General features: G+C 46.6%; 1 protein-coding gene across 10 annotated transcripts in view; it reads left to right on the plus strand.

The window, feature by feature from the left end:
• The window catches only part of LOC147351213 (E3 ubiquitin-protein ligase RNF213-like), a 121,694-nt gene that overhangs the window by 13,456 nt on the left and 83,289 nt on the right, over positions 1-24,949 (plus strand). For 4 of the 10 annotated variants that reach the window (XM_086356521.1, XM_086356524.1, XM_086356523.1 and 1 more), the window contains 7 exons: positions 14,378-14,899; positions 15,190-15,312; positions 15,920-16,089; positions 16,629-16,787; positions 17,120-17,322; positions 21,918-22,201; positions 23,107-23,363. In XM_086356521.1, the coding sequence (XP_086212647.1) occupies positions 14,378-14,899; positions 15,190-15,312; positions 15,920-16,089; positions 16,629-16,787; positions 17,120-17,322; positions 21,918-22,201; positions 23,107-23,363 (1,718 nt within the window). Of the gene's footprint in view, positions 1-2,505; positions 2,656-14,377; positions 14,900-15,189; positions 15,313-15,919; positions 16,090-16,628; positions 16,788-17,119; positions 17,323-21,917; positions 22,202-23,106; positions 23,364-24,949 lie in introns of those variants that run through there. The other 6 variants (XM_086356518.1, XM_086356519.1, XM_086356520.1 and 3 more) reach the window with 2 other exon arrangements.

Genomic DNA, 24,949 nt, shown 5'->3' on the forward strand with positions numbered 1-24,949 from the left:
CCAGAAATACAACCCAGAAACAGACCCTAATGTGTATAATGACAGTTGGAAAAAATATACATAAATATTTATCTGACCCATGAATGGGGAAGATTTTCTAGTGATTAAAGCAAAGGGGAAAAATACAAACAAAAGATTGGTATATTTGACTATAGAAAAAGTCTTAAAAGAATTAAAAACTTTGTATGATGAGCACAAATGAAGAGTAAATGGTTTAGGAAAATATGCGTTTACATATTTGTATGTACCTAAAAGGGCTTCCCAGGTAGCTCAGCAGTAAAGAATCTACCTGCAATGCAGGAGATGCAGGAAGCAGAGGCTCAATCCCTGGGTTTGGAAGATTCCCTGAAGGAGGGCACGGCAACCCACTCCGGTTTTCTTGCCTAGAGAATCCCATGGACAGAGGAGCCTGGCGGGCTACACTCCATAGGGTCACAAAGAGTTGGATACGACTCAAATGACATGATTTAGCACGCACATGTACATAAAAAGATTTGTATTTACATAGAAATATTTTAAAATTAAGAGTGAGTTGCCTCAATATGTCAAAAACTCTTAGAAATCAAGTAGAAAACAGTAACCTACCCAACAGAAAGATGACTAGCAATTGATATAGTCCACAGTAGAGAAGATAGAAATGGCCATTAAACATATAACTGTCCCACCTCTGAAATCAAACACTCAAAATTAAAAGAGCTGCAAGGTTTTAAATTAAACCTGTTAAATTAAAAAATGGGTTGAAAGTCAGCATTTGCAACAATGGGGCAGGTTTTTCGCTACAGGTGAGAGTAACGTGGTGGGACCCCTAGTAAAGCAGGTTGACCTGCTTTGAAGTGTTCTGCTTCTCTGCTGTCATCATAAAAAAATAACCTTAGGCACGTGAGGATTCAGTAGAGGATTTTATCACAGCCTTAGTGTGAGTGTATGTGTGTGTTTAATATTTATTTATTTACTTTTGGCTGCATTGGGTCTTTGTTGCCGTACTTGGGCTTTCTCTAGTTGCCGAGAGTCAGGGCTAGTCTCCCGTTGTGGTGCACAGGCTTCTTGTTGCAGTGGCTTCTCTTGTTGCAGAGCATGTGCTCTAGGGCTTCAGTAGTTGCAGCAGATGGGCTCAGTAGTTGTGTGACTCATAGGCTTAGCTGTCCTGTGGCATGTGTGATCCTCCTGGACCAGGGATGGAACGGGCATCCCTGTTTTGCAAGGCAGATTTTTAACCACTGGACCACCAGGGAAGTCCCAGCCTTAGTGTTTTATGGCCAAATGTTGGAGTCCACCTGAATATTCCACCCTGGAGAGTGTCATTTGTATCATCCATATAGCAGAAAGTACTGTGGCCTCCAGCTGTTATTTCCACCAAATATTTAAGATGTGAGGGAGGAACTTTCCTGGTGGTCCAGTGTTTAAGTTCCCCCTTCCAGTGCCAGGGGCGAGGGTTTGATCCCTGGTCAGGGAACTAAGCTGTCACATGCCTTGTGGTGTGGCATAGCAACAACATTTTAAAATATTTTGTATCTACCATGAGGAAGAGGAGCACAGGATGGGCCAGGGAGTCAGGTTGAAGGTGCTGACTGATCCTGTGGTTCCTTCCAGTGTCACCTTGGTCCTGTCTTTGATTTCCTGCTGGCAGCTGGCCTGGGTACCTGGCACTGACTGGGATGAGCTTTGAACCTGGGCTGCCAGTGTGCTCTGACCCATCTCATTCACTGGGCCTTTCCAAGCGCCCCTCAGAGAACTGCCCTTCCCTTTCCACACCGACTGCCTGCCCCCCTCAACAGTCAGAGGCTCTTGACCTTTCCTGTCTTCCCTCCACCTGGGTGCAGTGCTGCACCAGCTATCCCCCCTGGGCTAATGGACCTCTCTGCTCACCTGCAGCAGCTGCAGTGCAGAAGCCAGGCCTTGGCTTTAGGCCCAACTCCCCTGTTCCCTGTCCTGCCCTGTTCCCCTCAGTGGCCTGGCGCCCAGTGGTGAGTCCCACTGGTCCTCACTGCTTCCTTCAATGGAGGAAGGGATGGCACAGGGCTGGCTCTGTGCTCCCTAGGGTGTGCCATCCAGAGAGATTGGTCACTACCCTACATGCCCGCATCCCCAAAAGCCACCTTGGGGCCTGGCCTCAGATGCTGGGCTACCTGCCCCTCCAGGAATGTCCCCACAGCTGCATCTGTGTGCAAGTACTGGCCTGGGCAATGGGATGGAGCTTAGAGAACAAGGCTGCAGGCCTGTTTGTATGGAAGGTCAGATGTGCCAAGGCTTTCAGACATCAACTCTAACATGGGGCAGCTTGCTTGCATGGATTTGCTCTGCCTGCCACCCACAGAACCCTTTCTTTTATTCCCTACACCAGGGACCCCGTGTCTGCTGAGCCTGGATGCCAGGGGGCCTGGGGAGCTGGTGCAATCCTCACTCGAGAGTGTCCCCACTTGGGTTTGAGTTAGGGGTCCCTTAGACCCTGATGGATCAGTGCCTGTGGTCACCCTGCTCTGTCTGAAGGGGATCATGTTTCAACAGGGAGTTGTGTCCAAGGGTTTTGTAGATGCGGCAGATGACACATCCACATCCGATGAGCTGGAAGCTGATAGTTACTCTGCCTACAAAAGAAGAAAAGAAGATGCAATCCTGTTTGAGGTCACTGACACGTGCTCTCCAGAGTCTGAGCAGGTAGTTTGTGTTAATGGTGGCCCACGATGCTCCCTGCCAAGGCTTGCATGGAACCGAGTGCCACACCTCTCTGATGCTGAAGGTGGCTGTTGGGAGGCTTTTTCCACTCCTACCCAGGCTGGTCGACACAGTAGCCATGCCTGTGGGTTTTAGCTCTCGTGATTCTGAGGATGTTCTGCTAATGTTGAATTTCAGCTTTATTGCATGTGCTCCCCATGCTGTGTGTGCCCCATGTGCTTCTCTGTCTGTGGGACTTTCCCGGCAAGAACACTGAAGTGGGTTGCCATTTCCTCCTCCAGGGAATCTTCCCAATCCAGAGATAGAACCCGTAACTCCTGCATTGCAGGCAAATTCTTTACCACCAAGCCCCCGGGGAAGCCCCTGTGGCCCCCTATCCCTACTTTTCCATCCATCTTTTCATTTCTTGTGTAGCTATCTCCTTTGGCAAACGGGAAACTTACCCTGAAAGTTCCACAGGCCATGCAAGATTCTCTTCATGGAGAAGAGCAGGGGGCCTGGGTCTCCCTTGGGGGCTGGGACCATACCGGTGGGAGTCCAGGCTGAACCTCTACTGGGGCTTGGAGAATGCACCCAGCCCCTGCAGTCATCAGCACCTGAGGTTATGGGCTCGTGTTCTGAACCCTGGTTGTGCCATGGAAGCCTGCTGAATTTAGTCCCGACTTCTTTCATTGTCTATAGCATTTGTGAGTCTTGAGGGTTTTACTAATAATATCAAAAGTGAGACTGCTTAATATATGTAATGGAAGTAATTTTGCTTGTGAGGAAAAGCACTGAGGCTTCAGACACTGAAGAGTGATGTGTTTAACTATCATCCTTTCACAGAATGGTGACCTTTTTCCTGAGTAAGATGGCCAATTGAGTCATTTAACAAAGATTTATTGAGCAGCTGCTGCATGTGGGGGCACTGGGTGCCTGGTGGAAGGCTGTAAATGAGGTGTGGTCTTGCCTCTGGGCTTCGATCTGTTGGTTAGTTCAGAGCAGAAACACTTTGGGAATTCCCTGGTGGTCTAGTGGTTAGGACTTGGTGTTTTCATTGCTGGGGCCTCAGTTCAATCTGTGATTGGGGAACTAAGATCCCACCAGCCATGTGGTGCAACAAAAAACAGAAACCCAAAAGCACCTTGTAAATACAGAGGACAGCAGTGCATGAGCACTGATAGAAAATATTGAGTGGATGTGGAGAGTCCCTTCATGATCTAAAAACAGGAAAAGCAAACTACAAATAGATTTTCCCAAAAGGAAGGTTTAATACTGTAAAGATGCCAGTTCTTTCCTTAGATATATACATCCAGTTGGTCAATTAATGTGTAAAAGTAGTATTGCTTCCAGTGGCTTTGTTTTGTTTTTGGAAATGGATAAAAGACACTAAAAGTCCATCTGGAGTATAAATTGGTGAGAGTTCCTATAAAGAATGTAGAAAAGTACAACAATAAATGGGAGATTTGACATCAAAATGTGTTGTAAGCTATAAGCATAGCAATATAAAGTAATAGAGCATCCTGATGGAGTAACAGAGACCCAGTAGGGAAAGTTGACATAGAACATTTAGATGCAGATGTGAGTATGTATGACAGTTGAGCAGGTGATAAAGGTGGTATCAGAGAGCAACACTGTGTTAAGTAAGGGGCATTTGAACTGTGGCTCACCATTTGGAAAAAACAATTCTTTTCTCCTTGTTGTTGGTTAGTCGCTAAGTCCCGTCCAACTCATTTGTGACCCCATGGACTATAGCCTGCCAGGCTCCTCTGTCCATGGGATTTCCCAGGCAAGAATACTGGAGTGGAGTTACCATTTCCTTTTCCAGGGGATCTTCCTGACCCAAGGATCGGACTCACATCTCCCGTATTGGCAGGTGGATTCTTTACCACTGAGCCACCAGGGAAGCCCTTCTTCACTCATAGTAAACACTAAGATATATACCAGATTGGTTGACTAATGTAAAAGACACCCTGAAAGTTCTAGAAAATATAGGTGACTATTTATAAAATTATGTGGATATTCCAGAGCCTCACCAAAACAACCCCTTAGATGCAGATAGGGATGCATAAAATATTCCAGATTCTGGGTTAGAGGAGACCATTCAGCAATGCTATGGAGAAGCAGGTGGTTAGAAAAGATTTGCAACATATGATGACAAAGGGTTTACAATTGGAATACCTAACTAATTCTTTCAAAGAAATAAGACATCCATATACTAACAGGACAGTAGGTGAAAGATGTAAAAGGCAGTTCCCATGAGAAAGGGATAAGTGGGCAGCAAATGTGGCAGAGTTCCCCTCGAGGGCTGGCAAGAGCAGAGCACATGATCAGTGTCCAGAGACTGCCCTGTTGCCGCTCGGTTAGGTAAGATTTGGTTTTATTTACTTATTTTATTACAATTTTTAAAATTGAAGTGTAGTTTATTTATAATATTTCAGGTGTATAGTAAAGTGACACCTATACATGTGTTAAATATATATATATATATATATATAACATTTCAGAATATATCTTTTCCATCATAGCTTATTACAAGATATTGAATATAATTCCCTGGGTTATTCAGTAAATTCTTGTTGATGATCTGCTTTATATATAGTAGTGTATATCTGATAATCCCAAACTCCTAATTTATCCCTCCCCTCTTTCACCTTTGATATCCATGTTTGTTTTTATGTCTGTGGGTCTATTTCTATTTTATAAATAAGTTCATTTCTATTATGTTTTTAGGTCCCCAGGTTTGGTTCCATTAAAAACAGGGTTTGGCTGGTGGCTGGTGGTGTGCGGTGATGTCTACCAGTCTGCTGTTGTGGGCTGGGATGTGGTTTGGGGTCCACATGTTGGGCTGTTATCATCCTGTCATCCCTTCCCATAATCTTTGTCTTCCAGGAACTGTGTCATGTCCCTCCAGGGGTCCATCTTTCATTTACTGCCATCTTTACACAGCCACACCTCCCAGACCCTCTTGTTTCTGCAGGGTCACCTCCCTCGCTATGGCGTGTACTTCCTTGATTTTTTCCCTGCTGACAGCACCCCTTCTTCTAGAAGGCAGGCCTGATCCAGGTTCCATGGGGTGGGCAGCTGGCACCTGTTCATGGGATCCAAAGCCTCCACTACTTTCTGTAGTGACCAGAGGGTTGGGCATGTGTCACAGAGGGGTCCTCCTGGACTGTGCCACGGTGTAGAGGTCTGGAGCCCTGAGGATGTTGTGGCCCGGGTGTATCTACCAGAGCCTGACATCTTATGCCACCAAAGTTGTTAGAACATTGATTGCCTTGACTTATTTGGGGCTTCTGTATAAAGGAAACAACCTACTTTGAAGTTCTGTAAAAAAGGAAACGACCTACTTTGAGGTTTGTTTTAAGCATTGGAGATCTTTTGCTTGCAAACAGTTGAAACCCCAGTTTAGGTTAATCAATACAATAAAGGGTATTTGTCACTCATGTAACTGAGAAGCCCTTGGGTAGACCTAACTGCAAGCAAGGTTTAATCCGGGCATCTACCTGCAGACAAGGTTTAATCCAGGCACCTTGATATTCCTGAAGTCCAGGTATCTCTGTCTGTTTTTGCATTGCCTTCCTCATGTCAGTTAGCTCCTTGGCCTCTCAACAGTCTCCAACACCTTGGACCCTTCCACAGGTTACCAACCTCCCACTGCGTTGTTCAGAGGGATAAGAGAATGCCTCTTTGGGGGGGTTTCCAGAGAAGAAAGAGGAAACATCTCTTTCCCAGGGGAAGCTGTCCTCAAATCTCAGTGGCTCTGATTGGGACACGTACCCATTCCTAACAAGCCAGGGTGCTGCGCTGACCCTGCGTCTGGAGTAGAGTTAATCTTGCTGGAACCACTCGACTGAGAATGGGAGGTTCAAGGGATCATTTCCTGGAGTTGGGGAGTGGGAGCACGGTGCCAGGCAGCTGGTGGGGCAAGGGGTGGTCTGAGCATCTCTCCAAGACTCCAGGAGTCCCTTGAAGCTCCCATTCTCAGCAAATCCAGGAATCTCGTGGTGCCCTTAGTAGAGATTCTTGCCACATCTTTTCCTGATGGCCCTTCTCTTCCTCCTCAGCAGTCCCTACTGTGGAGTCTTTGTTCCTTTTTGCAAGTGTATAGTGTGTAATTGAGAGGCTGGCACTGGTCCTAATGATGATGCCGCTACTTGGAATTTGTCAGGCTGGGGGTCAACATGATATTTCTAGCTCTGATCCTAGATTTTTTTCTCTTGTTGCTTCTGCAAAGCCCGCCTTATGTTTGTGGATGGACCGCCCCCCCACAGCCCGCATCCCTCTTCCCCCATCAAAGTACTATCCATGAGTGTCATCCAAGTTCTACAAAAGAGGAAACTGAAGCTGAGGAAGTTTACTTGGGATGGCAGGAAGGATGGCTGCAGAGAAGGAGCTTAGGCAGTGCCTGTTTGCTAGAAGGAAGTGCTTGATCAGATGCCAGTGGAAAGGTGACACTGTCCTTCCTGAATTGGCATAGTACTTTCTATTGAAACCATGCTTTTTCTCAGATGGGACTTAAACCTAATCCAAACTCAGATTGGGACTTGTATCCACAGGCTGGGACTTGAACCCATGATCCCTGGCTTAGGAGAGGACTTGAACCCACTCTCTCTCTTTTTTCAATTGGCTGCCCTGGGTCTTTGTTGCTGTGAGGGCTTTCTCTACTTGCGGCGAGCAGTGGTTACTCTGTTGTGGTGCGTGGGCTTCTCATCGTGGTGGCTTCTGTTGTGGAGCACAGGCTCTAGGTGTGTGGGCTTCAGTAGTTGTGACACACAGGCTTAGTTTACACTCGGCATAGGGAATCTTCCTGGGCCAGGGATCAAACCTGCATCTTCTGCATCGGCAGGTGGATTCTTTACCACTGGACCAGGAGAGAAGTCCAAACCCACTGTCTTTTAATTAAAACCCCTCACCTTGTGTCAGTACCTACTGAAGCTTAGGTTCTTTTGTCTCATCACTGAAATTATTCAGCGTGAGGCAAAGTGATAGACAAAGAACGAGTTTATTAGCCTAGGACACTTATGACAGATACAAGCAGGCAGGCAAGGGAGCATCACCCCAAGAACAAACAGGGCTTCATTTTTATAATCAAAGCAAAAGTGGGGAGGGGAGAAGACCACCTTATTCCTCATTTTTAAGTAGATATCAAGGCTTACATCATTAGTCCTTCCTTTGACTCTATATGGACTAACTGGGACTATCATGGCTTTATTTAAATCATATGTATGTCAGCAAAAGGGTGGTAACATATACTAAAATATGGCAATTCACCTCAGGTTTTGTAATAGCGGCCCCCCCAGCCCAAACTGGAACCCAAAGTGCATTGGACCCTTCCCTCCTCTCTCCCTGGTGCTCTTAATGCAGGAACTGCTCTACCACACCTTTCTAGGCAGCCACGCCTAGCCCACTAGCCCACCAGAAGGGACCCTGTACCTGCCGCTCATGCATGCATGCTAAGTCACCTCAGTCATGTCTGACTCTTTGTGGCGCTATAGCCCACCTGGCTCCTCTGTTCAAGGGATTCTCCAAGCAAGAATACTGGAGTGAGTTGCCATGCCCTCCTCCAAGGGATCTTCCAGACCCAGGGATGGAACCCATATCTCTCATGTCTCTTGCATTGGCAGGCAGGTTCTTTACCACCAGTGCCACCTGGGAAGCCATCTACTGTGAAAGTGGACAGGTGGAAGTTCTGCTCTGGGGACACCAGCTCCCAGTCATCTCACTGGTCACGATCTGACCACTGAAGTGAGCAGCGGGCTGAGCCCATGACACCTGTCACCTTAGACCACGATCCCATCGAACGCAGTCTCTGGCACTTGGGTATCTCACTCCACTGAGAGCTGGAGGACACTGTGAGGGCCACTGGTACTTCTTCAGACCTGGCTGCTTTCTGGTGTTGCACCTTTCTACTCAAGGTGGCATAGTGATGAGGCAGGCAGGAGCTATAGCAGCCCCACTCAGTCTCTGGTTGGTGCCTCAGTGGTTTCCCCCTCCCCCAAAATGAGCAACTGTCAATCAGGGACCAGTTAGTGGTCCTGCTCAGCCATTGTTCAATGTCAAAGTGGGCCCCTCCCCCAAACAAGTGACTGTTACTGAGCAGCTGTCAACCAGTGACCGTGGTGCTAGTGGTAAAGAACCTGCCTATCAATGCAGGAGACAGAAGAGACAAGGGTTCAGTCCCTGGGTTGGGAAGATCCCCTGGGGGAGGGCATGGCAAGCCGCTCCAGTATTCTTGCCTGGAGAATCCCATGGACAGAGGAGCCTGGCGGCCTACAGTCCATAGAGTTGCAAAGAGTGGGACAAGGACTGAAGCAACTTAGCATGTGTCAAACCAGTGACCGTTAGTGGTCCTGCTCAGCCATTGGTCAGTGCCTAAGTGGGCTCCTCTCCCTCCCCCTCTTGTGTATAAAAGGAGCCTGAATTTGAACTGTGGTAAGACGGTTTTTTGAGACCCTAGGCTGCCATCTTCTCAGTCTGCCAGCTTTCCGATTAAAATCATTATTCCTTGTTCCAACAACTCATCTCCCGATTTACTGACCTGTCAGTGCAGCCAGGAGAATGAGCTTGGGCTCGGTTAAGTTTTAGTATAATGTCCTCTTTCATTTAGTTTCTTTCCCCCTTCACCTATGTTCCTGTCTTGGCTACAAAATGCTACTCTTCAAGGACCGTTAACTCCCTGACTTCATGTAACAAGATTCGGATACCATATCTACTGTCTTATGTTTTAATTATCAGAACTTGTGGCCCGAATGTGCCTGATGCTTGGATGCTTGGTCTTCCTTCAAGATAGTATAGATTGTTGCTAGGTTACTGGATTCTTTTCTTGAGTAGTCATTAGCCTACAACAGTTTCCCAAACTCCCATAAAATTCCTTTTCCATTCTTAATCCCCTAGAGTGATTCCTAAACTAACTAACTATCCTACTATATCCCAATCACTGTCAATGCAGAATGAGGCAGAGGACCCCTGGGAGTTTGGGCATAGCTGCAGGCCCACTTAGCCTCCAACCCTTCAGCCTTTGTCAAAACCTTCACAGACTTTCTGTCCAAATGGTCAGTGTTCTCACCTGTCACCCTCACTTCCTGCCATATGTGCCTTTTCAGGGTCCACAGCACGCACCCCCACCCCTCCGTGTGCTCCTGACCCAGTATTCAGGGGAGTGAACAAGACTACCTTGCCCTCCCAAAACTGAGATCTCTCTGCTCTCTGAGGACACTCATTATAAAATATAAAATCAGACATGTATTCTGACTAACCCACCTTCCCTCCAAGAAGTAGCAAACTGTTCCTTTTTTCTCACTAATTCTCTCTAGGCAGAAAAAGGAGTAGCCTTTATGTATGCATTTAGAGCTGGTATACAGCCTTTAGCGGAGAAGGCAATGGCACCCCACTCCAGTACACTTGCCTTGAAAATCCCATGGATGGAGGAGCCTGGTAGGCTGCAGTCCATGGGGTCGCTGAGTCAGACACGACTGAGCGACTTCACTTTCACTTTTCACTTTCATGCATTGGAGAAGGAAATGGCAACCCACTCCAGTGTTCTTGCCTGGAGAATCCCAGGGACGGGGGATCCTGGTGGGCTGCCGTCTATGGGGTCGCACAGAGTCAGACACGACTGCAGCGATTTAGCAGCAGCAGCAGCAACAGCATACAGCCTTTGATCTGAGGTATAACTGGTATTGACTGAAATACACAGGCCTTCAGGGTAGAGCCCCCTGGATATGTTCTGCTGTGTGTACCGCTTTGTCACCCCTACCCGATCCAGTGACAGGACAGTCAGTCCCCAGTAAGTTCTCTAGCATCCCTTCCAAGTCAATAAACTCTGCACTTAACAAATGTTTTAATTAAATATTACACCCACCGGTATTTATAACACAGATGCAGGATTATCTTAGTGGATACTCATCCCCTACCATCCATCGTCAACAAAGACATCATCAGGAGTATTGGGGTCTCCTCCCAACCACCCCCATCCACTGCCCACACCCAGAGGTTGTGACCCAGGTCTGGATTCCTAATGAGTAGTGTTTAGTTTTAGTGTACATATTCCTGACTAATGAGTTCAGAGACAGACCATAGTAATGAGGACTACATAAATATGTACCATGTATATATAGACTTGATTTTTGTCAAGGAGAAGTTTGGAGTTTAGCCTTGTGCCATGCCTGTAGACCTGTGAGGGGCCACACACTCATGTGGCCCCATTGATGTGTATTGAGAGAACTAAGTTGCCTGTGTGAAATTTGAATCTTATTCTAAGGGTTTTGAAGCACCTTATAAAAAGCACAATCGAATAGGGATTTAAAAAAAAAAAAAGGAGAAAGTGAGATAAAGAGCAGATAGGCAAATTGCAAATCAGATGTCAGAACTCTCTTTTTTTTTTCTTTTGAACTTTTTATTTTATATTGTGGTAAAACCAGTTAACAATGTTGTGATAATTTCAGATGAATGGTGAAGGGACTTAGCCATCCATATACATGTGTCCATTCTCCCCCAAACTCCTCTCCCATCCAGGCTGCCACATAACATTGAGCAGAGTTCCATGTGCTATACAATAGGTCCTTATTGGCTGTCCATTTTAAACATAGCAGTGGCGTACATGACCATGCCAAACTACTCTCCCTTCCCCCTGGCAATCATAAGTTCGTTTTCTAAGTCTCTTCCTATTTTGTAAGTAAGTTCATTTCTTTCATTTCTTTTTAGATTCAATATATAAGGGATGTCATACGATATTTCTCCTTCTCTGTCTAACTTACTTCACTCAGTATGACGCTCTTTAGATCCATCCATGTTGCTGCAAATGGCATTATTGCATTGTTTTTAATGGCTGAGTAATATTCCATTGTATGTATGTAACACAGCTTTTTTTATCCATTCCTTGTCTTCTCTATTGTAAACAGTACCACAATAAACACTGGGGTGCATTTTTCCATTCAGATCATGTTTTTCTCCAGATATATGCCCAGGAGTGGGATTGCAGGATCATATGGTAGTTCTATTTCTAGTTTTTTAAGGAACCTCTGTACTGTTCTCCATAGTGGCTGTACCAATTTATATTCCTACCGACAGTGTAGGAGGGTTCCCTTTCTCCACCCATCTTCAGAGTTTATTGTTTGTGGATTTTTTTTTTTTTTATGACAGCCATTCTGGCTGGTGTGAGGTGATATCTTATTGTAGTTTTGATTTTCATTTCACTAATAGTTTGATAGAAAACCCTTTGTTTTTGGATCTGATCACAGACCTGACGGAGGTGGGTACATCCTGGGGCAGAGGAAACATGCCGGTGCTTCAGGGAGACACGGGACTTTCTAAGGAATTTATATAATGAGATAGAAGCATTTAGGGACCTACCGGGGCTCAGGGGTTGTTCTAGACACTGTGGATGCAGCAGTGAAGAAAACAGAGACTTCCTTCGTGGAGGGAAGAGAAAATAAAAGGCATTTAGTTGACGGTTTCTGAGGAACAAAATAAAGCAAGTGCAGGGCTGCATAGGTTTGCTTTCTACTGGGAGAGTCCAGGTGGTCTGTCGAGGGGTGTGGGGCAGAGGACAAAGTGAAAAGTGAAGGAGGTGTCTGGCGAAAGAGCGAACCAGAAGCCCGAGGCGCCCTGATTGACTAGTGATGACAAGGGAGGTCAGTGTTCCTCACAGCTCCCAGGAGGACGGGCCATGCCTGAAGGGCTGCAGGGGGAGATAGAAGGAGCCTGAAGGGCCTCAGGGGAGATAAAAGGAGCAAGGGGAGAAAGTGGCCCCGAGCCTGCCTTGTAGGGCAGGGCAGGCAGGTTTGAGGAGGTTCAGAATTGGCTAGTGTGAATGCTCTTGGTGGACTCTGGGCTATAGGGTGGTCTAGATGTCCTGTACTTGGCCCTGTGGTGATTTGGAGCTGGAAATGTTGGCTTGGAGGGAGAGTTTGATAAAGGAGGTGGGCAGTGGGTGAAGGGAGGAGCTCCGTGTTGGTTGATTGGCAGATGAAAGATGTGCTTGTGGGGAGTCACCACCTCTCTCTGGGTATTAGTAACCCTGGGAGGGGCAGTCTCTCCAGGATGAGCAAGGTCCCCCCAAATGCCAAAACATCCTAAAGTACAGGAAGTAAAAAATAGGATTGATGCTGGAGGCTAGGGCAGGACTAGGGTAGGATGAGGTTGACAGACTGTGAGGGCCAGTCATGTGGGGTCTTCTGGCCAAGCATAAGCTTTGATTCTGAGTGGGCTGGTCAACCTGGAAGGTAGCCTGTGGCTTTGGCCACGTTCAGATGCACAGGTCCCAGTAATCTTTGCCGATTGATGAAACTGCCTTCTTGGCTGTCAGTGACTTTCAGACTCAACCCGCGTCTCTTCACTGGAAGCCTCCGAGTCCTACTAACAAGCTAAAACCATCTGTTTTTAGTCTTTCTCTCCCAGTAAACCATCAGTTTTATGGGGGAGGAACTCGTCTTACTTTCTTGTTCCTTGTGCTTAGGACAGAGTTCCAGGTTCCTTTTGGTAAATCAGCATAAGCTACTTAATTTACGCCAGCCTTGCCTTCAAAAGGGAGAATCCGCAAAGGACCTGGGGCCGTGGGGTCTGCATACAGATTTCTGCTGGTCTGATCTGTGGTTCCCAGTGAGGCTGCACTTGAGGACCGCCAAGAAAGCTAATGGAGATGCTGGTGCCTGGAGTGAGGACCTGCTTGCTGGTGGTGCTCACAGAGCAAGCCTGGACTGGCAGCAGCACCATGGAAATGCAGAACCTGAGGTCCCCCAGATGTGCTGAGTCACCATCAGTATGTTGGCAAGATCTTCAGAGATCTATATGCCCTAGAAGTTGGGGACGTGGCCTCCTTGAATGACCTTCCTTCTTTCTACCACAGTGTTAGCTGGTGTTGATGTCAGACCAGGAAATTGCCATTCAGGGCAGCCTGTGTGTTGTGCTGCTTGTTTCAAGCAGATCGGCTGGAAGTTTGGTCAGGTTTCTTGGAGAAAATCTGGAAGCTGACCCAGAACACGATGTCCCACCCCATGTGCAGATAAATCCCAAGGTCTTCCATCTCCCTCTCCCAAGGACTTAGCCCAGGCAAGGGGTAAGATGCCAAGCCCTAGGCCCACACTGGGCTTCAGTGGCAGGGAGGGTCACAGGTTACTGGCACTTAATGAACTAATCAATATTTTGCTGCAGACCAAGATTGCCATGCATGCAGGGCATTCAGCCCTTCGGGGTCCTCGCAGGGGCCTGTCACAACTGCTTCTACAAGCTCGTCTCTGATTCCGAAGCTGAGGATTCTTGCCTTTGAGTGAGGATCTGCAAGCAGAAGAATAATGTGCCAGTGCAAGTGCAGGAAGGAACAACTTAGACTTCTGCTCATTTTTGCATCTCTATTTTGTCTGTAATACACACCATATAAGAGTGTTACATGTCGGGCCTGTGCATACTTTTCAACATTTGAAAGCATCTTTACAGGGCCCTTCTGTTGGAAGATATTCCACATGAGGGTCTCAGCTTGGATTGGGCAAAGCAAAGTGTGTGACCGTCACTGCTCCCCACTTGTCCCTCAACTCTATTCGCCACCCCCATTCACTTCGTGCTCACATTCTTTCCAAGAGAGAGGAATGGCAGATTTAGCAGTTGTAAGGTGGTTGGGTTGAGCTATGCTTGACATACTTCAGAAATGGAAAGGAAATTGGAGGAAACCTTTGGGGAGTGTATAGAAAACCTGAGAAACAAAATGAGTGTCTCTTTTTCTGTTTAGCGGCGTAGAAGGAGTAAAAGGAAGAAAAGGAATTCGAAGAATGCTTCCACATCTGCAGAGCTGGATTCCTTGTCCCCATCCTCAATGGAGCCCTGTAGTCTGAGTTCGCTTGCAAACTCTGGGCTCCAGGACACAGCTTCATGCCAAAGCCCAGCTCAGCAGGGTAGTCCCACTCACCAGCCAGGCCTGCCCCCAAGTGTGGACAAAATACCACTGGAGGCTATGGGGCACCCTCTGCAAGGGGAGGCTGCAGGAGAGGCAGAAGCAGCCATAGGCACCGAGTCTCTAAGCAGCCTGGCACCTCAGGACCAGACTCTGGGAGGAGCCCTCCCAGAAGGAAATGACCACCAGTCCCCAAGCCCCTCCACAGGTGAAGATCTCCCCACTTCTGCCAGTGAAGGCTCTCCTAGGGAGAAGGATACTGCCCAGGAGCTCTTGTTTCCTGAGCCAAAGGCGGACACCTCCAAGCCCAGGAAAGAGCTGCAGACCACTGAGCAGCTGGCCAGGGCTCCTGCCTCTGGGGTGAGTTAGTTTTGGGGTAAGTTAGGGGAGTGATGACCAGGGTAGGCCTGCCATGTCTCAACACCTTGCTGTGCAGTGCGGTTCTGACAACACTTCACTGTCTGGGAAGGGAGTCCACTTGGACTTGCTTCTTGGGAGGGGGGCTGTGGGAGGGGCTATGCCTCTACCCTGAGCTTCTGACCCCTGTTCCTGGGCTGGTGGCAGAGGCTGACCCTCATGCCACTGAGTCCAAGTTTCCCTGTGCATTTTGTCATTTTGGCCCTAATGTTTTGGTGCTTTATTTCTTCCAGGCAAGTGCTGCTGCAGCTGAGCCAGCTGGTTCAGTGGAAAGAGCTAAAAAAGATGTTAAAGATAAGACTGAGGAAATGAAGGAGCCACCCACAAGCGTCCCTGCTTCCCAAAACCACCGTCAGGTAAAGCGTCTTGTGCCTGCCTGGTCGCCTTTCCAGGATGCCCTCCCCATCCTTGCTGTCCATCCCATGGGCTGCTCCTTTTAGTCCCGTTCCTTCCGCAGCTTAATCATTTGGTGAATATGTGTTAGGTGCTGGGAGTATAGCCATGAATGAGACTAGTTCCTGCCTTTGGGAGCTCACATTCTAGTGGGGAGAAAGACATGCAAAGCCAGACTGTGTGAAGTGCCCTGGAGAGAAGTAGGGCAAGGGACTGAGGTGGGTGCCAGTCAGGGCCTCTCCAAGGAGAACTCAAAGAGTGACAGGCAAGCCATGTGCCTATCTCGGGACATGCAAAGGCCCTAAGGGAGAGTGTGGTGGGCTTGTTTAGGGGGCAGCAGGAAAGCTGCTTCTCCCAAGAGCAGGTGAAGGGAAGAGAGGCCGGGGTTGGGGCTGGGGTTAACGATGTTGGGACAGGAGTCCTTGGAGCCTGTGGTGGGTAGACCAGATGCCGTTTGAAGGTTCTGAGCAAGGAAGGGATGTGACCAGTCTGGCGACTGTGACAAGCGTCCTATGTTGGGGGCAAGCATGGAGCCTGGTATAAAAGTTGGGGTTTGGGTGCCTGTTCCAGGAAATTGCAACCAAGGACCAGATGGCTGATCCTGGAGGGAAAACAAATGAAAATGAGAAAGCCAAGCCAAAGAACCTGAAGAGGCCAGAGGGGAATAATGGAAATAATGCAGCCCCTGTAAAAAATGAGAAGGAGCAAAGGAACCAGAGCACACAGCGAGCTAAGGAGAGGTGGGTGCAACAGGCTCAGGAAGGCACAGGCCTGGCCCCCACCCAGCACTGGGGCTGGAAAGGGCTACACCACCCTAGAGGAGATTCCCAGGCTGCCTTTTTGTTGACTCGCAGTGCAAAGAGCAATGCTCAGGAGGTAGGCAGGGGAGGGGCATCTGTCCCAATTCTTTGACTGGTTGAAATGCGCCATCACATGGTCTCTGGGGACCTGGAGCAGCATTGACCTTACAGAAGTCAAGAGAGAGGCAGTCATGCCCCAGAGTACTCAGTCACCCCCTCCCACCACCCCTCTTTGGAGCTGGGCAGAGATCACCCCACCCTGTGCCCACTGTCCTCCTCCACCATAAAGGGAGAGCCAAGGGGACCCACATGGTAGGCAGTCTATCTGAAATGTGGGCTCTCTTGCACTTTGCTAGGGTGTGTGTTAGTGCACACCCAGAAACAAGATTGTGTGTGCACATGTATGCCTGCATGTGTGTGTGGAGAGGGAGTAGAGAGACCAGATCTAATCAGTGTTTTCTTCTGTGACTTTCCCCCAGCCCGCTGAGCTCCACAGAAGGAATCATGGTGTACTTCCATGCTATCATTTCTAAACATTTTGGATTCAACCCCGATCAACACAAAGTATACGTTAGGGGTGGAAAAGAACTCGGGAAGCCTGCATGGAATCATGATGTTTGCGAAATGCACTACAGCAAGTAAGTATATCCCAGTTGGCCCATAAGGAAATGTACAGAATGTCCAGTCTTTGAAATATATTGAAATCATAATTCTGATCAAGTTGATTAATTCTCATAACTTTTGAAAGATGAATATTTCAAAAAACTCTTCCCTATAATGAAGTTCTTTGTCATCCTTCATTTGGGTCTTCTTTCTGTCTCCGTGTGGAAGTGAGCCTTGATCTAGAAGCATCCCTTCTTTCAGCATAGATTTATAGCATTAGGTCTGTACTCCATGTTGTGTTTGAGAAGAATGAATATTTCTGGGAGAGTATTTTCACATAACCAGCTGCTGTCCTATTCATTCACAGAGACTTACATGAGAACGGGTCCCTCATTGAAGGCAGCACCACCATTTCCAAGCAGCACGTGGATAAACCCATTCCTTACAAGTACGTTATCTGCCGAGGCAAGAACTCTGTGGAGTATGAGTTCATCTACAAAGAACAGCCAAAGAAAGGCGAGCACGTGAACCGCTGTCTGCGAGTGAAATCTTCCCTTCTGGACTCTGGAGGTAAGCCGAAGACTCTTGATCGATCAGCCTCTGAAGCTGGACGATCCTCTCTGGAACAAAGGCTTTCCTTGTTCTCTGTGGGTGTTCTTTGCTTGGCATTGGCCCTGTCATACCTCCCGGCTTTATGTTTTCTAAGCCTGAGCTTGGCAGCATGCTTCTGATCAGTTTAACTTAAGCACTCACAAGAGTAAACAAGGTAGCAGATGTTTTCTAAGGGAAAGGAGAGAGGGTGGATCTGCTGAGAAGTGAGGAGACTGGGGCTTGGAGAGGCAGCAGTGGTTCTTTACCATCTGAGCTACTATTAGATAAAGCCTACTTAATATTAAAGTTCTTGTTTATAAAGATTGATCTGTCAGCTTTTGAGAGATGGACCAGTCTGTCACTAAGACCAGGTGCTTTATTTTGTTTGTTTTTTGGGGGTGCATAAAACAGTTTTATTATATTCATTACTTCTGTAGGTTAGCAGTTTGGATGGAGCACAGCAGGGCTGGCTGATTTCTGCTCTCTGATGTCTGGAGTCTCAGCTAGGCAGGATTGAAAGCTGGGAGTGACTTGATGAAATCATCTGGAGGGGTCTTTGCCATTGAAGCTGCCCATGGCAGGGATCTCTGTCGGGTGTCTGACAGCAGTAGAGGTCAATGGGGGCAGATGCTTGATTATTTTGAACTGGCCCAAAGAGAAGAAACTAGAGTCATGTTGTCTTCTTAAATGTGCCCAAGTGTTGACTTCATTGCCTGCCTTTGCAAGACTCTCTTCTATGTGGGCTGATTGCAGAGTCCCATGATCCTTTCTGACTTTGCCCTGCACTTGCTGGATGATCCAAACTGGCTGTTTCCATGCTTGAGATGACCCCTCATCAGACAAGAGCTGGTGCTAAACTAGCCTTTGCAGAAGACATGGTAATGATTTGGGATGGCAGGTCTCCTTTGCTCTTATTTAAGAAGCACTGCCTTAGTGACTTCAGATTTTATCTGGCTGGTTCCTGGTACTTAAGCTGTCAAACCAGATAGAGATGCACTTTTTAATATGAGCCAGTCATTTTAAAGTCCATTAAAAAGATTTTCTTTTCTTCTTTCTTTCTTTTATTGAAGTATAGTTAGTTGTTGTTTTAGCTTCAGGTGTACAGCAAAATTATTCAGTTATTTATTTTTTTCAGATTTTTTCCTTTATTAGCTTATTACAAGATATTGAATATATTTCCCTGTGCTATGACATTAAATCCTTGTTGCTTACCTGTTTTATATATAGGTATGTACCTCTTAACCCTATACTCCTAATTTATCCTTCCCCCACCTACTTTCCTGATTGGTAACCATGTTGGTTTACTTTGTATGTAAATCTGTTTCTGTTTTGTAAATAAATTAATTTGTATTATTTTTTGATTCCACATATAAGTGATATCATATAATATTTGTTTTTCTCTGTCTGACTTAATATGATAATGTCTAGGTCCATCCAGTTTCTGCATATGGCAATATTTCATTCTCTTTTAATGACTGAGCAATATTCCAGTGTGTATATGTCTGTATGTGTGTATATCATGTCTTCTCTATCCATTCATCTGTTGATGGACACCTAGGTTGTGTTCATGCTGGGTTATTGTAAATAACATTGGGGTGCATGTATCTTTTTAAAATAGAGTTTTCCTGTTTTGTGGATATATGTCTAGGAGTAGGATTGCTGGATTATCTGGTGGCCCTATTTTTAGTCTTTTGAGGAACCTCCATACTGTTTTCCATAGTGGCTGCACCAGTTTACATTCCCATCAACAGTGCAGGAGGATTCCCTTTTCTTTACTCCCTCTCCAGCATTTATCTGTTGACTTTTTGATAATGACCACTCTGACCTGTGTGAGGTGATACTTCATTGAAGTTTTGATTTGCATTCCTCTAATAATTAGTGATGTTGAGCATCTTTTCATATGCCTGTTGACCCTCTGTATGTCTTATTTGAATATGTGTCTATTAAGTCTTCTGCCCATTTTTGGATTGGGTTGTTTATTTTTTGATTGAGTTGTAGGAACTGTTCATTAAACAGATTTTTAAGTTGGAGAGTTAAATCAGAATTGCCAAACAACTTTATTTTTTAGATGCTTTCTTAATCATGATATTGTACTAAATAGAGTTTTTCTTTTTTTTTACTCTGGGTCTTCAATGCTGCATAGACTTTGTCTAGTCGTGGCAAGCGGGGGCTTCTTTCTAGTTGCTGTGCTTGGGCTTCTCATTGCAGGGACTTCTCTTGTTGCAGAAGATGGGCTTTAGGGTTCATGGGCTTTAGTAGTTGAAGTGCATGGGCTTAGTTGCTCCCTGGCATGTGGAATCTCCCATGACAGTGATTGAACATGTGTCCTCTGTGTAGGTACATGAATTCTTTACCACTGGACCACCAGGGAAGTCCGAGTTTTTCAGTAATTACATTTTGCAGCTTTTAAAAAGAAATCAGCGTTAGAACTTTTCCTTCCTTGTTGCAAAAGTCCACGGGCACTTTGGTTACTTCTTGGTGTGGGCTGTCCTATTTAGATGTTCTGTTGGTAGACTGACCTTAGAGCTCCCTGGAAGATAGTACCTGGGTTGGTTGGGTTAAATCAGGCATTTTAAGCAGGAAGGAGGTGAGTCATAATAACCAATGGAAGGGCTGATTGGAAGGCCAAGGAGGGCCTTCATTGGCTTCTGAGGGTCTGGAGGTCACTTCTTGGACCCAGGTGAGGAGGTGCCCCAGCCCCTGACATCATCCATGATTTGTGAGGAGTGTCCGGAAGGCAGTGGAATTTTGTTCATTGAGGAAAGTTTTGTAATTTGCTCCATTTGGTGTGATGGTGGTTTATCTATGTTAAATACATTTAGTTTTCATTAATCCCAATAAACAGAGAGATGCCTTCTCTCCCCTCTTCCTCCTTCTAAGCCTCTTGTGAGCACTCTCATTGGTAGAAGCCACTGTTGCAAGGCGGGCAGAATGGAGATTCTGGGCTCCGCCTCGTGATGCAGGGAGACCAGAGGGCAGATGTGTGTGCTGGTGGCAGAAACAGCCGTGACTAGCACTCTGTCTGTTCCAGTGTCTTTTGCGTTGTGCTGTGTTTTGCCTGAAACTGATTCTGCTGTGTCTGTTCCTCACCCACCCTCTCAGCCTCTTTGCTTTTGTTCCCAACTCCTCAGTTTTCTCTCAGATCCAGCTGTTACAGCCACATCCCTGTTTTGCTGAACTTTAGTTGGTTTGGGTTTTTTTGCGGGGGGGCAGGTTGGGGGTGGGGGGCTTTACTGTGCAACTTGGGGGAATCTTCGTTCCCAGACCAAGGATTGAACCTATGCCCTGTACAGTGGAAGTATGGAGTCCTAACCAGTGCATCACCAGGGAATTCCCAGTCTGATCATCTTTAATGGATGAATTTAGCCCATTGGCATGAACTGTGACTATCGACGGAAGACATGATAGTCTCACTTTTGACAAATTACCTTATCTTTCTGTCTACCTTGTTTTCCTTGTGCTTTTTTGTGCTTTTTCTAGCTTTTGGATGTTTTCTCTTTTCTCTATGAAGTTGGAACTTAAATATTTTATTTCTAATCTTCTAGTAGATTCTTTGAGACCAAGACTGTTAATGTCCATCCCTGCCCCACTGTTCTGGGGTCGAGGGTGTCCCATGCCAGGACCCTGACTGGCACTCCCCCGACCTCCATGGCACTAGCCATCCCAGGCCAGCAGCTTTCACTCATCTTTTCTCTGGAAGAATGTTTGGATCAGGGAAAGCTTCCACAGGAGCTGACGCTTGAGGTCAGATCCAAATAGTGATTCCGAGTTATCGTTGGGCAGGGCTGGGATGGGGCAGGGATGTGTGAGCAGGACCTTCCAGCAAAGACAATAGGCTGGGCAACAAGAAGCAGGAGGCTTGTTCAGAGGCTTGACTTTCTGATTTTCATGGCTATTTTTATGCACTTGTGTTGCCTCTGGTGTCTTACTGACCTCTTTGCCTTCTAATTAGTTGACAATTGATTTTCCTGGGTTTTCTAGATCTGCACTCACATCATTTCAGATGGTGATAAGAGCAAGCATGAGTTCAACCCTTGCCCCATGTTGAGTGCTGTTTTGTCTGCTGTGTGACCTGTACCATCCTTCATGAGGTGGTTATCACTGTTCCCAGGACAGAGGAAATGAGCCCTTGCACCAAGTAACATACCAAAATGGTGCACAATTCCTAGTGAGTGATGCAGTTTCAGTATGAAATTTTTGACCTTCATGTGGTAATTTTCTAAGGAACTTACGTACCAAGTATGCTGAGCCATCTAGTTCAACAAAGGCATGTTTCAAGTACTTTCAGGGTAGTTGCAGGGTGTCTTGGTTACTTGTCCTAAACATCTGTGCTACCTCTGGTATCAAGCCCCATGTTGCTCATCTGCGGCTGGGTCCAGATGGAGTGAGTACTGGCTGCGTTCTGTTTACCACATTCTGTAATTTTCCTATCATTCTTCTCTTCTTTGGCTCCTTCATTCCCTTCTTTTATTCCTTCATCTTGTTTCTTCTGGTCAAGATCAACCTTCCAGGGTGGAGTGTTCAGGTCTAGTGGGTTTCGATGCCCTTAAGTATAATATTCTCTTTACTCTTAGACTGGCATCAGTATGATGATATAATTTGTATGAGGCCCCCTGGGACACTTCAGAAATGGATTAATCATATAACAGATGGTACGAGGAAAGAGTTGGTGAAAGGGAAGCAGTTCTCAGCTGCAGTCATGCTGGATCGCATCTTCAGCATTCTTGAAACCTGGAATGCCATCAATTTAAAGAACTTTTTCACCCAGTTCCAGCAGTTCTATAATGTCATTCGTGTGCCCATGATCTATGAAGGAGAAGAACAGCCATGGATTGCTCTACAGTATGAAGAGAAAAAGGTACCAGGGGTGTCAGCAACATCTCCCTTTTCTGTCTCCTGGGCATTCAGCATCACCTCACCATCTAGTGGCCAGATGACTCAGTGGATGGGGATGGATGGGGACAGGCTATTTCAGCCTCTTGTCTCCTAGCGCCACCACTAGGGAATTCTTTGTCCTCCTCATTTTTTGTCTCCTCCCACGTCCTCACTAGGGCTTCCCTGGCGGCTCAGATGGTAAAGAATCTGCCTGCATTGCAGGAGACCTGGGTTCAATCCTGGGGTTGGGAAGATCCCCTGGAGAAGGGAATGACAACCCACTCCAGTTTTCTTGCCAAGAAAATCCCATGGACAGAGGAGCTTGGCAGGCTACAGTCCATGGGGTTACAAAGAGTAGGACACAACTGAGGAACTAACACTTTCAGTTCAACTCCTCTAGACCCACCTCCATGCCTGGTCCCACCCTTCCCCTCCACTACCTGGTCCCACTTCCTCACCTGCCCTCTACTGGTCCTACCTCCTCACCTGCCCTTTCCTTCCACAACAAGAAGACTGGCATCCTCCTCCACGGCATCTCCAGCTACTGTGTGGTATGGCTTAAGCATTTTTGAGACAGAACTGGAGCCACGTCTGAGATGACTAGTGAACTCTTATAAGGCTCAGGACCCCAACCTGAGATCCTCTCCGGCATACTGAGGCCTCTGGATGTACCACTGGTGGTACCTCCCAAAGTCCCAGGGCAAGGGGATGCTCAGGGTTTGGTGGGGAGGCAGGTAGAGGGTGACTCCTCCCCAGAGATTTCCCTGCCCCTCATTCCTGAGGGCCCTCCCCAGCTCACAGGAAACGAAGCTCAGTGACAGGCAGGTCCTGACACCTCTGGTGTGTTCAATGCCATGGTTGTGTGTTTTCCTTTTCTCCTGGGATCAGGTGAGGAAGCACCTGTGGGAGTGTTTGACAAAGAAAATGGCACCATTTCTGAAAACCGGTGGGGACCCTCTGCCTGAAGACTGCCCAGTGAAGAGTAAATTGAGAATGGGCATGATTGTCCTTTTGTTAGTGGAAAAATTCAACTTCTTCTTACTGGAAAAAGAGCTGGCCTCACTCTGTCACCTCCTTCACTCAGATGCCACATCACCAGATGCCTTTTGCAGGGACCTGAAACACATCTTGGAAACATCTCAGAGGTAGTATGTGTGTGTGTAAAGATTTCCTAGCTCTCTAATGGTGTTTATCTGATTATAAAAATAAGAGCTTGTCATAGAATGGATGAAAACATACAAGAAAAAAATGACCTGTAATTTTACCACTCACTATTGTCATTTCAGTGTTTATCAGTCTAGCCTTTTTCTAGTCTATGTACTGTTTTTCATTTTATTACACATTCTATTGAGTACTTGCTTTTGAGAGGCTTTGAGATGTATCTCTTTGAGGAGATACCCCTTGTCCAAGGTAAGGAGCAGTGGCTGCACTTTGCTGGAGCAGCCGTGAAGAGATACCCCACGTCCAAGGTAAGAGAAACCCAAGTAAGACGGTAGGTGCTACAAGAGGGCATCAGAGGGCAGACGGACTGAAACCATACTCACAGAAAACTAGTCAATCTAATCACACTAGGACCACAGCCTTGTCTAACTCAATGAAACTAAGTCATGCCCGTGGGGACACCCAAGACGGGCGGGTCATGGTGGAGAGGTCTGACAGAATGTGGTCCACTGGAGAAATGAATGGCAAACCACTTCATATTCTTGCCTTGAGAACCCCATGAACAGTATGAAAAGGCAAAATGATAGGATACTGAAAGAGGAACTCCCCAGGTCGGTAGGTGCCCAATATGCTACTGGAGATCAGTGGAGAAAGAATGAAGGGATGGAGCCAAAGCAAAAACAATACCCAGTTGTGGATGTGACTGGTGATAGAAGCAAGGTCTGATGCTGTAAAGAGCAATATTGCATAGGAACCTGGAATGTCAGGTCCATGAATCAAGGCAAATTGGAAGTGGTCAAACAAGAGATGGCAAGAGTGAATGTCGACATTCTAGGAATCAGCGAACTGAAATGGACTGGAATGGGTGAATTTAACTCAGATGACCATTATATCTACTACTGCGGGCAGGAATCCCTCAGAAGAAATGGAGTAGCCATCATGGTCAACAAAAGGGTCTGAAATGCAGTACTTGGATGCAATCTTAAAAACGACAGAATAATCTCTGTTCGTTTCCAAGGCAAACCATTCAATATCACAGTAATCCAAGTCTATGCCCCAACCAATAACGCTGAAGAAGCTGAAGTTGAACGGTTCTGTGAAGACCTACAAGACCTTTTAGAAATAACACCCAAAAAAGATGTCCTTTTCATTATAGGGGACTGGAATGCAAAAGTAGGAAGTCAAGAAACACCTGGAGTAACAGGCAAATTTGGCTTTGGAATACAGAATGAAGCAGGGCAAAGATTAATAGAGTTTTGCCAAGAAAATGCACTGGTCATAGCAAACACCCTCTTCCAACAACACAAGAGAACACTCTACACATGGACATCACCAGATGGTCAACATCGAAATCAGATTGATTATATTCTTTGCAGCCAAAGATGGAGAAGCTCTATACAGTCAGCAAAAACAAGACCGGGAGCTGACTGTGGCTCAGATCATGAACTCCTTATTGCCAAATTCAGACAAATTGAAGAATGTAGGGAAAACCACTAGACCATTCAGGTATGACCTAAATCAAATCCCTTATGATTATACAGTGGAAGTGAGAAATAGATTTAAGGGCCTA

This window comes from Bos grunniens, chromosome 19, assembly GCF_055505025.1.
Source record: "Bos grunniens cultivar Pamir isolate PY7600 chromosome 19, Bosgru_T2T1.0, whole genome shotgun sequence".
In the NCBI taxonomy this organism is placed as follows: Eukaryota; Metazoa; Chordata; class Mammalia; order Artiodactyla; family Bovidae; genus Bos; species Bos grunniens.